Here is a 15288-nt window from a genome sequence, read left to right on the forward strand (position 1 = left end):
CTTTATTTAAACTTGAAATTCACTTTGAATGTGTAGGAGATTCTCCAAGAAGGGCTTATTACCGATTAATTGCTTTTGCTTTTTTTTTTTAATTTAAATACACGCATGCGCCTAAATGTGATGACACGCATGTGTTTCAACAAGGTTCCAATGAGACATACTGTACACGCATGCGCATTAAATAAAAAAACAGTATGAAAACAAGAGAAAGCCTAGCAAAAGTTGAAAGTATTGAATAATACATATAGAATTAAAGATATACATTTTTATTTTAGGGGTTTCTTAAAAGAATTAATTAAACATGCAAGTATATTGTAATTATACTGCAAAATGCAACGTCAAACAGTATTGAATATGAAAACCGCAGCATACTGTTTAAGGTTTTCTATGAAGCTCACAACTACTCTATCCTAATCACGAAATTGTTGCCTACAGTACTTGGATTTTTAAATTAGATACACAATGCGCAAGCAACGTTTCAAAAAAGCGATATTATACTGTAGGTCCATCGAAATCCATCCATTTGCCTTTTTCCGCTTGATGTAAAAGTTTATTTTCTGGGGGAAAATAACATGATGCTATTATTTCCGGTATTGCGCATGCGTAAAGGCGAGTCATTGGGAATTAAATCAGCAGTTCAAACTACTTCTGATTGGCTCTTGAGCCCCGCCCTCTCCCTAGCTGTCCACCAATTGTATCTAGTGTAGTAACTGCTCAGTCAATCATATTGCTGAACTACATTTTCAATAATTGTGCAAGAATTTAATTAAATAACCCAGAGCAAAGAGATTGATTACAGGAGAATGGACCGATCTGCAGCTTACTGTAACTAATCACTTGTCTGTGTGCATAATGTATTGATGCACATACTGTAATGTACGTACAGTATTTAAAAAAAGAATATATTTTTTTAAATACAGCAGCTTGAACTGCAGCTTTAAACTTAATACTGTACTGTATAGTGTAATACAGGTAGTTACTGTAGTAAAATATATTTTCCTTCATTATAGATTTTGCCAAATGGGTGGTGATGAGCCACTGACACTCCTGTAGTCTTCATTATACACGTAGTTGACAGGTGACAGCGGGCCTGCTACACCTGTAGTGGACAGCTGATGAAGCTGGAATCTTTTTGGTACGTGCAAGCTTGCTGGTACCTGTACGTGAAATCATTCTCAGGCTGGAAGTTTTGCAGGTATTCTGGCGAGGACAGATAGCAAGGATTGCCGTTCACTAAGTTTTCACTGACAGTCGGACCATTATTGTAAGCCGGTGCAGGCGTTCTTGCCAGCGCTGTTACATTGGTGGATTGGGATTGACCAATCTTATATGAATTCAACCCGGACTTTCTCCTTTTGAAGTTTCCATGATCAAACATACTGGAAAAATCTGGTACCACACACCAATACCCTCTTCTATCTCCAGGTGCAGGGTAAATACGAAAAAAAAAAAACACAGATCACTACTTAACTTTTTTTCTTATTGTACGCTTCCACACACAAGCGTCAGGTAAAAATTTGTAAAAATCATAGTTTGAAATGAAATATTCATACATTTCAGTAACAGTCGCCATGTTATCTGCTGCAGCATTAATTGCAGAACAAATTAAAAATGCATAAGTACAGTCAGGTCTTTTATATGTCTGTGGTGTATTCATTGTGTCCAGTCAGCAATTGTGCAGGAGAAAGAATGTAAAAAAAAAAAAAAAAAAAGACAGAGCGTTGAGTTTTACAGTTTTAATTACGAAACGCCTAAAAAAGATAACTTCTTCAGGGTCTTCAAGTACCAAGGTCAACTCACAATGGACCACTGTGGCAGACATGGTTTTTATCTGTTTTTTTAAACACCTGCAAGTCGGCACAGTAGCACAAGTACTGCACACATTACAATTCATGAATTTCTGCCACCTGGCAGATACGCGAAGAATTGCACCCAATTAAATCCGAAACCATTAAATTAAACAGACCAACCGCGGATCAACCGTGGGTGCCAGGCGGCGTGAATGCTTCATGAACGCGGGAATGCAAAATTAATACTGCGTGGAATACAGCAAATCCAACGACAACGGCTGTGATCTTTTATAAAATATAGCCGCTGCAGCTGTATATTTCCCTTCTTAAAGGTTATCGCATAACTTTCATACAAAAGATTCCAAATTAACACAAAGTCCTGATAGCAACTGGAAGCTTCAGTTACACGGCCACTTCTTGTAACCATTTCTTGTTGGGTCTCACTAGTGTTTTCTTTAGTGGTTTTATTCTATTCTTCTGGCTCATTGTACTGTGGTCTACAGCACTTTCCTTCAGGTGTCATCCCATTATATGATCTTGGCTTATTTTAGAACTTTTGGAAATTGCTGGTTGCCACCGCTGTGCAGTTTCCATATGTACTCTCTACCTCCTCAAAAAAATTTAAGATGCTTGGCTCTTCTACTGTATCATCACCTCTCTTTTGCCTTGGCTGTGAGCTCTTCATGTGAGCATTTACATTTTGAGGGAGCTTGGGTTGAAAGATAACTGCTGATGCTGGTAAATTGGACCTTATAACACGGCCCATTAACAGTTGTGCTGTACTGTATTTTGGCGCATTTCTTAAAGTCAGCAATACTAAATGAGTACACGGCTTGCAAATGGTATGTGGTCAGAGAACAGTTCTTATGGTATGCTAAGCCTCGCAAATACGGCCTTCAGTCTTGCTTTGACTGACAGTGCTGTTTTATCTGGTAGTTTGAGCACTTGGGGATATTTTGAGAAATAGTTTACTAGAAGCGAATAGGAATGACCATGCAGATCTAATGTATCTGCTGCAACCTTTGTCCATGGCATGGTAGGTATATCATGTGACTGCTGTGGTTCTCTTTCATTGCTGGGTAGCATTTCTTGACAAGTGTCACAAGTGCTGACAGACATTTCAATTTCTCAGCTCTAGTTGGGTCAGTACTGTACATTACTGTTCTAGCTTGTGCCTTAGACCTTTGAATACCTTGATGTGCAACATGTACCCTTTCTACCATACAGTATGTGCTCTGACGTGCTTGGGTATGATGAATTTATTGTCTGTCATTAATAAACCATCCTCAATATGTATCTCACGTCTCATTGGCCATTAAAGGTGTAGGAGTTTGTCAACTGTTTTCTTCCGGTTTGGCCAGCCATAAAAATGCATTGCTTTTCATGCACTGAGCTCGGTGTCTGTTTCATTTGCTGTTTTTAGTTCCTGCAGCAAATGTTTGGGGATAGTTTCTGCAAATCTTAAAGGAGAATATCACGTTCTCATTTTAAAGGTCAATGTCACTGTTAGATGGCTGTTCTAGTACTTCTCTGGATAAGGCATCTGGTATCAGCATATCTTGTCCGGGAGTATAGACCACTTGAAAGTCGTATTTTTGTAGTTGCAGCAACATGCACTGTAATTTTGCAGGAGCTTTACCTAAAGGTTTAGTGACAATGGCTTCCAGAAGTTTATGATCTGACAACACCTTAACTGACAGCTCATACGCATGCTGATGACATTTTTGCATCAGTATGCAAAGACAATTGCCAATAGCTCTCTCAATTTGTGCATAATTTTGCTTGGCACTTGTCAGGGTCCTGGATGCAAATGGTTTGCCCTTTTGCATAAGACATGCCCCAAGTCCATCTTTACATGCTTCAGCATGAACTTCCACTGGTTCTTTTGTGCCAAATTACAGATGCAGCAGCCATTTATTCGATCATTTACCTGGGTAAATCCTGCACTATGCCGCGTGGTGGTCCGCAGCAGACTAATGGCCCATCAGATTAACACAGCAGGGGTTCCTGCTGTGTTAATACTACCGGGGTTTACCGGTACGTAAAAGACGTGCAGTGAGAGGCTGAATCAGTCACTCTAACTGCGCGCCCCTCACAGGCGATCGCAGTGGTTTAATTTAATTTTAAACATTACAGTAATGTAGCAGGGGGTCTCTGGCGCTCTACCAATACACAACCCACCCCTTGTAAACCACAACAACCCCCTTAACACATACAGTACAGTGATGGGCACAATTACTATTATCCAGATATAGATACTAGTGCATTTGCCCATGTAGCCCTGTGTGGTTTGGGCAATAGGTCTGCCCTCCTCCTGGCAGTAATCCCTGCGTAAGGGCAGGTAGCCAGGAACAATCATGGGTTTCCCCCACTTCAGGCAGTACAGTGAGTCAGGGAAGGCAGGTCATCAGGCTCTGTGTCCAATTAGAAGATACAGGGGCGGTGCCTGTTGGAGCTTCTTAGTGTATTGCCACTTCCTATTTAGAGTCTGTCCCCAGAGTGAGAGGGACAAGGGTGACACAGACCAAGCTGCTAGGAGTGGCAGGCTTGAGGCCTCCCTCCGGGGAGTAGAGTGTGCACCCCATACCTCCTACCCTGCCTAGAGGGTAGGGGAGAGCTGGACCCACTCTTGGTGCCCTAGGCAGGGAGTGAGGTCAGGGACATTCTGAAGGAAGACAGCCTGCAGTGTAACTGTCTTCTGAGAAGAGACAATAAAGAGCTGCACTTGTATCTATACTCCTGCCTGAGAGTGAAGTGTATCGGGAGGAGGGGAAGGAGAACTCTCTTGTAGGTACTTCACCCCATACTGCTGGGGCTGCAGGAGATGGAGGCGCTGCACCAGTAGAAGAGACGGAGGCACAAACCCAGAAGCCTGTCCTGTTCTCCCTCATCTCATCGCGGGAGACTCAAGGCCCCCTGTTGCCAGCAGGTATGCACCACACAGACACGTAGCCTGAGCATTAGATTCCCTAGGAGACCCTATCTGAGATTGGGAGGGGGAAAAGGGGTTACACCCATTTAAAATAAAACATAAATCAGCAGCATAAAGTAAATTAAACTGGCATTTACCCCTGCTAGGATGAAGGCTGTCCTCATCCTCATGACCGTCCTTGTCCTTCGTGGGCATCAACAGCAACAGCACAATAAAAACAAATTGACAGGCACGGTGGCACTCCCATGCCCAGTGGGCATGAGCTGTCACTATGCCAGGCAACATACATCCTGCCAATCTTCAAAACAAGCCACTAATAAAAAACACATTCAATTTTAATCTTAAAAATGAGATGCCACTATGCCATGCAATGGGGAACCTGCAGAAAATAAAAACATGCATAAAATAAAAAACAATTAAATGGCAAGTTGGCACACCCACGTCCTGTGGGCCTGAGATGCCACTATGTCATGCAATGGGGAACCTAAATTAAATAAATAAATAAATACATAAAAAAACAAAATCCATCTTTTTCTTACTTGTTGATGTCTTCACCCGCCGAATCCGACACCAACAGCAACACCAGCAGAAACTCCAGGTCCACAACGCAATGATCCTCAACAGCCACAGTCCACAGGTAAAAAAAAATCTTTGTCTTTTCTTTCTTTTCTTCATCTTTATTTTGTAATCAATTTTGGGGTTTTCTTTATCTTCATCTGTACTTGTAATACACTCGTGTTTCTTCTTTATCTTCCTCTTCGGCTTCATCGTCATCTTCATCTGTTCTTCTGTTAATCCAATAGCGAGGTGTTGCTCCATCAGCTCCGTGGCATTAAATGAGACTACACAGGCTTTTATACGGCCTGTGACGTCACATTTGAGAGGGACGCCTCTGGTTGGCTGGGATAACCATGTGCCTTTTTTTTTTAGATGACGTCATCATAAGGGAATGAAGCCAATCAGCAAGGCTCAGCGCTTCATTTCCCTTTAAGATGACGTCACAGAACCCATAATGCCTGGCATCACATGGGGGGTCATCCTATTGGTTCTAGTAAACCATTTGATGCCAATGGCCCCTCCTGAATTTGTTCAATTCAATATATTTGCTACATACAGTCCGCACTATGGTTATTTATTTCTTCTACTGAGAGCATCACACACTAAACCATCTAGAGCCAGAATACCAGCACCTAAACCAGGAATTGAAGTCCCCGATTCTGAGCCACAATTATGTGGGACATGCTATTTTTTCCTTAAAGAAATGTGAGTTCCCACTCTATAGCATTTCAGTTTTTTTCAGATCCAGTGGATACATATTGTGCTACGTTAGCGTCTTTATGTTCTTTTTTCCGCATATGGTGATACCTACGCTCACCAATTTTTTTGTTCACATAGGAATTTTGCCTCAGCTCCAGTGTCCAACTTAAATTGTATTTCGTTACCATGTACTGAATGTCTGAATGCCATGATTTTTTTATTTTTGACAATTTTTGTCCTTTCTGAGATTTGGAACCAACAAGGGCCACAGCCTTGCTAGGTTTTCCCTGCTTTGCATTTAGAAACCTGGTCTTGCACATTTTGGCAAAATGGTTTTTCTTTTCACATTCGTTGCACTCCATATGCAAGACATATGACCGCGCTCATGCTTGAGAGAGGTGACATCACCAGCTCTCCAAGCATGAACGCCGGGTGTCCTGGCTATTTCGCAAGCGCGCTCGAAAGTTACATTTTTTTGTTTACTCAAGCGCCAAGCTTGAGTGAGCGTGCGTGCCCGCGCTAGAGGGGACTTGCACATATAGATTTATGCAAGTAAAAGTGGCAAGCACCGCGCGCTCAGCATGCTCAACGCCAGCGGGGCCGCAGCCTTAGTGTGGTGTATTCTGCTACATCGGCCGCATGGACTTTTATGAGTAAATGGGTCACGTTCCTCACTTACAAAGGATTCATCTGCACTGTATGCTTTGTCTATTAAGTTTTCCTCTGCATAGCACGTATTCTGTTGGCTATGGGAGGCACCAGTCATTGCTGTGGTTTGAGTCCTCATGATTTGCTTTGCACATTTCAATTTTTTCTAAAGTTAGATCTCTTGCTTGCAGCAATTTCTCTTTTAAACATATATTTACAGTACTATACTAAAAACAATCTTGTCTCTTCCTGATCTTTGAACTCACAGCGAGCTGCTCGTTGCTTTAATTCAGACACTATTGTCTATGCCCTGACTCTTCTCACAGGTGCAAGTCAAAAACTGGTGCCTTTCAAAAACAACATTTTTTTTGTGTTCAAAGTAAGCTTTAAATGCCCGCATCATTGTTTGAAGTGTATTTGCTGCAGCCCCTGGCTGTGCAATGCTCATAGTATTGTATACCTCCAGTGCCTCATTCCCAATACAGCAATTTCTGTCACCTCAGGCGTTTCATCCAGTCCTGCTGCCGTGAGTTATACATGTAATTTTTGTGACCATCTGTGCCAATTCTCCACCAGATTTGCAGTCACACACATAACGTGAGGAGGTCTAAAGTGTTCTATGGTGTATGCACTGTTGGATGTCTAGCTGCTGCTGCAGCAGCAATCGGTAACGGAGTGTTATTACTCACAAGTACACAGATGGATGCTGATTTCAGGGTGTCTGTCTTGTCCAGTGGAAGACTCTGCTCACTCAGCTCATCTGCTTCTAAACACTGGATACTGCGAAGTCCTTTCCAGGTCTGTGTAGCACATAAACACTCCTTGAGAAAGGGCTGGAGAGCCTGAAACGCGTAGGAGGTTTCGTTTTTTATGTTAGTTTGTTTTTTGTTTTTTATAATGTGATCTAATAAACTTTTTTTATTTTTGCTATCCCTGGTGAGTTGATCGGTGCTTTTTTGAGTTCCTGCCGTTCTACCAATTTGTTTTTTTGAATTCTGTGTAGCACAGAGTCTATAGAAGAACAGGATGGGCACTTCGGATGTTGTTGCAAAAGATTCATGATACCGACATACAGTAGCTACGAGAGCAGCCGAAACGTCACCTGTGGCATAATAAAAAAAAATCTTTTGCAGCAAAATCCGAAGTGCTTATTGAAAAGCGTCTTTTCTTTTACCGACATCTTACAGGACCAATCAGGGGCCCCCTTCAGATAAGTCAATGTACTCGTATAAAACCTCGGAAAGCAGGGCACAATAAATGTTCCTATCTCTCTAGCATGGAGGACATGCTCCTCACTCTGTGTACAGAAACTTTACTTCTGACACCTTGTAGGGTGACCAGATTTTCAAAATGAAAAACCGGGACACAATAAAAAATTATTTATAAAACAAATTACATCACGTGACGCACCCCGTTGCCATGACAACGAGACACTGACGTCAGGCGGTGACATGTTGCCATGATAAGGTGGCATCACGTGATGCCTCGGCACCATAATGCGTCCCGTTGGTGGGGGCTGCAGTGTGTGTGTGTATATAAATAATGAAGAAATTAATTAAAATTAAAATAATTAACAAGTTAAAATTAAATAAATCATTAATTGACAAATTATATTAAAAAAAATTAGCCCTTAATTAAAATTAAGACTTTTAAAAATGTGACCTTCCTGACCTTACACTTTGCAAAATAGGGTCTCTTGCTCTCCTCATGGCAGTCAGTGACATCACTGCCATGCAGGGCCGCAGACAGCTTTCCTGGGGCCCAGGAAGAACGTTTTCACCGGGGCCCTCTACCCACGTTTTGGCGGCCTTGCGAGAACCCCCCTTCTCACACACCTCCTCACTCTCACCCCACCTCACACTCCCCAGTCACCCATTCCTTCCCCCTCCTCGCACCCATTCCTTCCCCCCTCTCTCTTACACCCCCACCTCCATGTATTTTTCTCCCCTCCCCACACTCAACCTCCCTCCCCAATATACGTGCACACACAGTGACAAAAACACAAAGCCCCCTCCTCTCCTCATACTTCCCCCTCTCCTTATACCTCCCTCTTCTCCTCCCCTCATACCTCTCCCTCCCCATCCTTTCCTCATACCTACCCTCTCCCCCCTCCTTATATCTCCCCTCCTCATACCTTCCCCATCCCTCCTCATACCTTCCCCATCCCTCCTCATACCTGCCCCATCCCTCCTCATACCTGCCCCATCCCTCCTCATACCTTCCCCTCCCCTCCTCATACCTTCCCCTCCCCTCCTCATATCTCCCCCTCAGCTCCTCATACCTTCCCCTCAGCTCCTCATATCTCCCCCTCCTCATACCTTCCCCTCAGCTCCTCATACCTTCCCCTCCCCTCCTCATACCTTCCCCTCAGCTCCTCATACCTTCCCCTCCCCTCCTCATATCTCCCCCTCAGCTCCTCATACCTTCCCCTCCCCTCCTCATATCTCCCCCTCAGCTCCTCATACCTTCCCCTCAGCTCCTCATACCTTCCCCTCAGCTCCTCATACCTTCCCCTCAGCTCCTCATACCTTCCCCTCATATCTCCCTCTCCTCATACCTTCCCCTCAGCTCCTCAGATCTCCCCCTCCTACCTTCCCCTCAGCTCCTCATATCTCCCTCTCCTCATATCTCCCCCTCCTCATACCTTCCCCTCAGCTCCTCATATCTCCCCCTCCTCATACCTTTCCCTCAGCTCCTCAGATCCCTCCTCCTCATACCTTCCCCTCGGCTCCTCATATCTCCCCCTCCTCATACCTTCCCCTCAGCTCCTCAAATCTCCCCCTCCTCATACCTTTCCCTCAGCTCCTCAGATCTCCCCCGTCCTCATACCTTCCCCTCCTCATACCTTCCCCTCAGCTCCTCAGATCTCCCCCTCCTCATACCTCCACCTCAGCTCTTCATATCTCCCCCTCCTCATATCTCCCCCTCAGCTCCTCAGATCTCCCCCTCCTAATACCTTCCCCTCAGTTCCTCAGATCTCCCCCTCCTGATACCTTCCCCTCAGCTCCTCAGATCTCCCCCTCCTCATACCTTCCCCTCAGCTCCTCCTATGACACACACATAGACAGACAGCACACACAGACAGGACACACACACACACACACACACACACACACCTCTCTCACTCACTAGCAGCTCACTGAGAAGCAGCTCACTCCACCCGGTACTAAGCCCCGCCCCTGAGATCTTCTGACCTCCAACCAATCCCCTGCTTCTACTCTCTAAGCCCCGCCCCCGGCATTCTAACATGAAAAAAATACTACCCGGCTGCTGCATCCTCCTCGGCGCCGCCACTCGCTCCTCCCGCGCATCGTCACCGACTCCCCCGCGCACCAGGGAGAAAAACCGGGACATTCCCGGGACGGACGGCCAACCCAGCAAAAACCGGGACTGTCCCGGCAAAAACGGGACGAATGGTCACCCTAACACCTTGTTGCTGATGTTTTTTAAACCTTCTGATATTTCCGGGCGTTTCTCAGGAACACGTCAGCATACCAGGAACCTGTTACTTCTTGTACCGCGTTGTTTACTGAACAAACAACTGTAACACATGTACCCCCACCCGCTGGGAGATACTGCTCTAGTTACAAGGTGTTGTGGTGCGGCGTACCTGTGAGGGTCCAGGAGAGCTGAGCTGTCTGCGATGGGATGACAGGCTTTTGGTGACCTCTGATGTTCTGCGCCTCCAGCTTCAGTGGACTCCAGGGTTTCTGGAGGCAGTCCTCACTAAAGCAAACTTTCATACATCCCTGCCCACAGACTGGAATTCAGGCAGGGGTATAAATGAACAATGGACTTTATTGCATCACTGCAGCAGGTTGTCTTACAGCAGCTTCAGGGGTCTCAGAGAATCCCAGGTCTCTGGATGGTGTGTACTCTGCATTGGAGAGCCTCAGATCTTTCTGGCCCAGTCAGTCCATGAGGGGCTGACTGGCCTCTCACTCCCAGCCGGGAGGAGAGGTCACACACTTCCACTCCTTAGGAAGGTTGGAAGCAGACACCTATCTTTTGGTACTGCCTCCCTGAGGAACTAGAAGGGCGGGCTCAAGGTCTGTACCCTGATAGGCTGTACACAGACCATGAATTACCACCTCCTCTGTCACTCAGAGTGTAGCATGAGGGGGTCAATTTCCCACAGGACTGCCAGTCACAGCCTAGACTGCTAAGGACGTATGTGACAGGGGGGAAAGCGAGGCAGGGTGGCCAACCATGTTACACAACATATAAATTAAATAGTGCATGCAGACTGCATACTACTGTTGTTGAGTCTGCAGCCATTACAGAACTTAACTGTAGCACAGCAAGGAACACAAAGCGCCCCCTAGTATCTAAGATTACAACTACTTTTAAAGACACAGTTACATATACTACACTCCCTCCCTCCCTCTCACAGTACACATATAGCACAGAGCCAAGTAAGCTGCAGCAAAGCCCTTCCCCTCCCCAGGAGTGCGAGTGTTTTATTAACTAGAGAACAGTTGACAGAATGCATGGAATCACACAGAGCTCACTGTCTCTTGTTCATGGTACAACTCTACCAATTTGCACTCACCGCCTCCTTTTTTTTTTTGCAAAACTTGGGTAATATTTGTGCAGGAAATGCAAACCCTGCACCAAGGAAATGTAGGATTTAGAACCAGGAAATGTGAATGTGGAAGCACGGCTTATAATTTAAATCCTGGGCTCACATGACTAGATGTCCACGTGGGACCAGCACCAATGGAAGGCTTCACATATGGTGTGGACCAAAAAAAAAAAAAAACCCATGCACCAAAAAAAAAAAAAAAAAAAAAAAGAAGGGAGACCCAGCACACATGCACAGAGCGAGGCTTGGGTGGCAAAAGACACATTGGGCTTCACCACTGCAATGTGCAGTGTGAGGGGGGCTGCAGTGCATGACACTGTGTCTCTTGCGAGCCCCTCCTACTGCACAGAGCAGGCAGCGCTGCAAGCCGCTGATACAGAGTGATCTGCAAAAGCTGCCGGGTGCCCGCTCACTGTGTGTGCTCTCCACAGAAATAAAACGTTTGTGCCTCTTGTCACACCGGCCCTGGTGTCCTGCAGCCTGTAAAGGGAAGAACACGGAGAGAAAAGAAAAAAAAAGGATTTAGAGGGGAGGGTGAGGGAGGAGGAGAGAAAGCAAAGAGAGAGGAGGGGGAAAAATTTGCAACCACCTTCTATGAGTTTCCCTGCAAACAAGACCCGGCAGAGGGAGGAGGAGGAGGAGAGAGCAGGAGCAGCACAGCAGTAAATCCGTGCGTTTCCTCTGCCCGTCCCTGGTCCGCTTCCCCCCCCCCCCGATGCCTCGCTGAATGAGGACCGCATCGCATTGAACAAAGACACACACACACACACACACAAATAAGGAGGGGTGCGAATAAAAGCGATCTAACTAAGCGGAGAATGGCAGACCGCAGCATGGACAGCGTGTCCCTTCCCCTGGAGGTGAGAGCCCGGCTGGCGGAGCTGGAGCTGGAGCTGTCTGAAGGTAAAAACAAAAAAAAAACCCAACCTCCCCCCTCAAATTGACGCTGGTTTCTTAATGTTCTTCTCATTCTCTGCCTCTTTTTGCCCGGGGTGATGGAGGGAGGCTCGGATGCTGAGAGAGGAGGAGGGTGGGGGGGTATCTGCACAGCCACATACAGGGAAGTGACATTAGCACACACACTCTCTCTGGGATTTTGACTCCTGCTCCCCATTCCCCCAGCAGCCTTTTCCATCCCTTTCACTGGTACCGCAGAGGATACTCCATCATGCATCCCTACATAGCACCTTCATGTTGGTTTTACAAGGCTCGGGTTAACCCCTTATGCTGCCAGAGTGGTCACCAATGCATTAATTACACCTTCTTTTTTTTTTAATTGAAAATTTATTTTTATAATGCCTTGCTGGTAAATGAATTGGTTAACCTTCTCGTTGCAGGCCCCTCTGGCAGAGAAAGGGTTAAAGTGAGGGGGCGGGGGGGCGCGATGCTAACGCTAGAGATGGTACTGGTGCCTTGAAGCCGGTGATGGGTGTGCAACATCATTGTCGCGACTGTTGATTGGTTAGGTTTTTGTTATGGGAATCTCAGGTGTGGGGGTGCAGCACCACCTTATGCGCTCCCACCCGCCCACCGATTCGGCTTTGGCTGCCATTCGAGTCGTGTATTTACCTGTTGGGAATGTCGGCCTTTGTGCTTGGAAGGCGCTTGATATTTCGCCGGCGGGGTTGTATCCGCTGAGACGCAGCGTCCCAGCGCTTGTGTTGCGCCGAGACTGGAGTGTTGATGTTGTGGGATTGGAGACGTGGGAAAATATTCATATCCTAAAACAAAATCTAATGGGCAGTGGGGCAGCATGTCCTTCCCAGGATCTCCGCATCTCCTGCCCACGGGGGACCATGACCATTTTTATTGTAGCCTGAAAAATCCTTTATACTTGTTTGGGTCATAGTGATGTTAATAATAAAACACTACGATGGTGTTTCTTTCTTATAAGCACGAAAGTGGTTTCAGTTCCCCCCCCCCCCCCCAAATAAATTGTAGGTTTTGTATATTTAACTCCTTCACTGCCAGAGGGGCCTGCAACACCATTGCCATGTGATGTAGGCCCATTTGGCAGCAAAAGGGTTAAGGTTACTCACCCCCCTCTTCCTTCCATTTATTTTGCCTTTGGTGGTCCCCCTTTTCTTCTTGATGCGCAAAGGAAATTGACCAAGGTTTGAATCTTCCCCCCACCCCCAAAATCCCATGTAATATAATAAGGATTCCTAATAGTGTCATTTACTAACTTGGGTTATTGATGCAGGAAAACTGCTGTTCTGTCACATTTCCCTTATTTCTGCCTATTTGGTCACAGTGTGCTTCATATTTTTAGCCACTGTATATGTGTGTGTGTGTGTATTTGTATATATATATATTATTATTATTATTATTATTATTATTTCTCTTTAATGTCACTGAGCCCCCTTGTAAATCTTCTGCATCCCTCTAGGTATACTTTGACTGGGATGTACCCTTGCTATCGATGTAATATGTGGAATAAAGCTCCTCTCACAACTGCAATTAAAAAACCCCACAAATAATTGACAAAAATCTAAATAAATATTATGTAAAATAAATAATCCGTAATGTCACCTTTTTTGTTATATTTGGAGCAATGCCGATTGCAGCATTCAGCATCTAAAGCAGAGGCCTCAAACTGCTGCACACATCGCCATGGCAACCTCCAGCAGCATCTTCATTTCAAAGGTGTCCATCTTTAAAAAGCCCACTCACTCCAGCTTTGAAAAACACTTCCTTACAGTATACACACGTGTGTGTGTGTATATACTGTATCTTTTTTCTTTTAAGCGTCAGTTTTTTCAACTAGTATATAATCTCAAAACAATTTTTAAAGAATATCAAATAATGTTCAAAATATCCCCCCTTTTTTTTTTTTATTTATTTCAAACTCCCTACTTATATGCCATCTATCATTTCCAATAGACTGGTTTTGTGTAAAAGAGAACTGGGGAGGGGTCATTGATATAAGAGTAGAGATTCCGGGTCGCGTGTAGGAAGCTAGCACACATACAGTAGCAACATGCTCCTCCCTCGCTCTCTTACCCACCCCGACTGTAATCCCAAAATGAGAGAAACTGTACGAGGGAGAAGAAATAATCCTTTCCCAATGTCATGTCCCCTTTGCTGCCAGAGGGGACTGCAACACCGCCGTGTACAGCCCCTCTGCCATGGGAAGGGGATGTGAAGCGTTAGAAGGTGCGGCTTCTGGCCTGTTCTGTATGGAATATATAATGATGCCATGATGTCAAAACAAGAAGTGTGGATTATGCAGTTATGGTAACAGCAATCTGCCTTTATCAATTAGGATATACACTGCATGCTCGGAGTCAATGTCAAGGGCCCTGTGTGCTATTCAGTTCCATCTCCTGTTTGTTCCCTGCGTGTTCTTGAGCTAGTCTGTGCTGATGGGGAATCAGTCGAATGTTCCACACTCGGTGGCCATGCACAGGGACTTTTGAATACCCCAACAATGTTTGTTTTAAAATCTACAGTGACATTTTGTGCTGGGTTTTAATAAAATATTAATTGAATTCAAGGGGAAATCAAGGATGGGAAGAACGCTGTAGTTGCATTTAACCCCTTTGAGGCCAGAGGGGATGCAGGCTGGCAATGAAGGGACTGGTGGATGTAGTGTAAAGCCATATACACTGCATGCCCTTTCTCCCCCACCCCTCCCCTCTGAATGAGTTAGGGCAGTGGTGGGCAACTCCAGTCCTCAAAGGCCACCCACAGGTCAGGTTTTAAGGATATCCCTGCTTCAGCACAAGTGGCTCAGTCAAAGACTGAGCCAACTGTGCTGAAGGAGGGATATCCTTAAAACCTGACCTCTTGGTGGACCTTGAACTGGTGTTACCCACCCCTGGGTTAGGGTCATTGTAAGTCTACAGTAGACCCTACTATTACTGCACTTCCCTGTCTAGGCAAATCAGTCCTTTTTAACGACTGAGGAGAAGGTTTGAGCGGGACCATTTTACTCCACCACCCACATCCAAAAATGAACATTACGCTGAGTGTCTCTACACACGTCTGCTGCCCAGCACACAATCCCATTGTCCCCGCTAAGTAGAAATGAAGGAACCCAAAATCTACTGATAAAATTATACATGCCTGGATGA

General features: G+C 45.3%; 1 protein-coding gene across 6 annotated transcripts in view; it reads left to right on the top strand.

The window, feature by feature from the left end:
* Window positions 1-11435: 11435 nt before the first annotated feature.
* The window catches only part of DIP2C (disco interacting protein 2 homolog C), a 492820-nt gene continuing 488967 nt past the window's right edge, over window positions 11436-15288 (top strand). For 5 of the 6 annotated variants that reach the window (XM_075587805.1, XM_075587809.1, XM_075587808.1 and 2 more), the window contains exon 1: window positions 11437-12115. In XM_075587805.1, coding sequence (XP_075443920.1) covers window positions 12031-12115 — 85 coding nt within the window. In that variant the 5' untranslated portion in view covers window positions 11437-12030. Of the gene's footprint in view, window positions 12116-15288 lie in introns of all 6 variants that reach the window. The other variant, XM_075587807.1, reaches the window with a different exon arrangement.

The sequence above is a fragment of the Ascaphus truei genome, chromosome 2 (genome assembly GCF_040206685.1).
Source record: "Ascaphus truei isolate aAscTru1 chromosome 2, aAscTru1.hap1, whole genome shotgun sequence".
Taxonomy (NCBI): domain Eukaryota; kingdom Metazoa; phylum Chordata; class Amphibia; order Anura; family Ascaphidae; genus Ascaphus; species Ascaphus truei.